The 1,476-nt window shown below is 30.4% G+C and overlaps 1 protein-coding gene across 1 annotated transcript; it reads left to right on the plus strand.

Moving 5' to 3' along the window:
- Positions 1 to 213: 213 nt before the first annotated feature.
- On the plus strand, positions 214 to 1,217 carry LOC124921663 (transcription factor PRE6-like). The gene is made up of 2 exons (XM_047462347.1): positions 214 to 563; positions 877 to 1,217. Exons 1-2 carry the CDS (start codon positions 435 to 437, stop codon positions 1,030 to 1,032), a joined length of 285 nt encoding a protein of 94 aa, XP_047318303.1. The 5' UTR covers positions 214 to 434; the 3' UTR covers positions 1,033 to 1,217.
- Positions 1,218 to 1,476: the final 259 nt, after the last annotated feature.

Genomic DNA, 1,476 nt, shown 5'->3' on the forward strand with positions numbered 1-1,476 from the left:
CAACCCTTAATAAACAGTCTCTTAACCCTAATGTCAAATAAATCAATCATAACATTTTAAAAAAAAATTGTACCTTAACAATGTTATTTCAAATAACCGTTAGTTATTAAAATAATAAAAAATTAATATTTTTTTTTTACTAAAAAAAAAGTATGCCCTTAAACTATATTTAAATTTACTTAGACCACCATGCCCTTGTCTTCATCACTCCCAACATCTTCTTTCTCTCTCTATTTCTCTCTCTCTCTCTCTCTCTCTCTCTCTTAATCTTGTTAATGACTAGTCCATCTCTCTCTGTCTGCAAGAAACTCTTTCTTCTCCACCTATATATACTCCATTTCCATTTCATTTCTCTATAACTTATAAAACCCTAGCAGAAACATACACATATATATAAAAACAAACTCTTTCCATCACTAAATTAACTAACAACAATGTCCAGCAGAAGGTCCCGTTCAAGGCAATCCGGCGGCGGTTCAGCCATCTCCGACGACCAAATTGCCGATCTAGTCTCCAAGTTACAACAACTCATACCCGAAATGCGTCAAAGACGCTCTAACAAGGTACTACTATACTTAATTATAAATGTTATAAATTCAGTTAAAAAAAAAAAATTACTGCCAAGATGTGATATTGATTCAATAATCAATACCCATAAATTAAATTCACCAAAAAAATGTTTTTTTTTTTTAATTTTTATTTTGTGTGGCCTTGGTTTCACTTCAAGTATGGTACACACTATCTATCTATCTATCTATCATTCTATCTATTTGGGTCACCACCCACAAGCTTACCTAGCTCATTTATTAGATTTAGAAAGAATCTGATATGATTAATTTGAATAAAAAAATAAAAATGTATGGGGGGTGGGGGCAGGTATCAGCTTCAGGAGTGTTACAAGAGACATGCAACTACATTAGAAGCCTGCACAGAGAAATGGATGACCTAAGTGAACGTTTGTCTCAGCTTTTGGCTTCAACAGATGATAACAGTGCTCAGGCCGCCATTATTAGGAGCTTGCTTCTCCAATAATCAAATATTATATATAATATATTATATATATATATATATAGTCTTCATCAATATCCTATCCCCCACCCATTATATTATATTACCTGCTTTAATTATAATTAGTATATACTAGTCATCTCGTAATTACTACTCTATATAATATGTGTATCGATCTCCATTTTGGCTTCTAATATTAATTATTAGTACTATATATATATTTCATGTTTTAATTCATATCCTTGTGTATCATCGAGAGTACTTTGATTAATTAAATATCAATTATCTTATGTTAAAAGAAGATGTGTATACATTTGTTGTTTTCTATGCATTTCTCGATAATAGCTTTTTATAGATATAAAATGATTAAGAATATTGGATTGACTTATAATCTAAAATCTAAAAGATGATTGAAAATTGAATACTCTTGTTTTTGAGGGGAGAAAATGAAATGTGGACTTTTGGATT

The sequence above is a fragment of the Impatiens glandulifera genome, chromosome 1 (genome assembly GCF_907164915.1).
Source record: "Impatiens glandulifera chromosome 1, dImpGla2.1, whole genome shotgun sequence".
NCBI lineage: Eukaryota > Viridiplantae > Streptophyta > Magnoliopsida > Ericales > Balsaminaceae > Impatiens > Impatiens glandulifera.

What these genes read in the sequence shown, in the direction of transcription:
- LOC124921663 (XM_047462347.1), top strand. Translation starts at nt 435, where the DNA reads ATGTCCAGCAGAAGGTCCCGTTCAAGGCAATCCGGCGGCGGTTCAGCC. An exon ending in GTCAAAGACGCTCTAACAAG is followed by an intron (nt 564 to 876) that starts GTACTACTATAC and finishes GGGTGGGGGCAG; the next exon opens with GTATCAGCTTCAGGAGTGTT.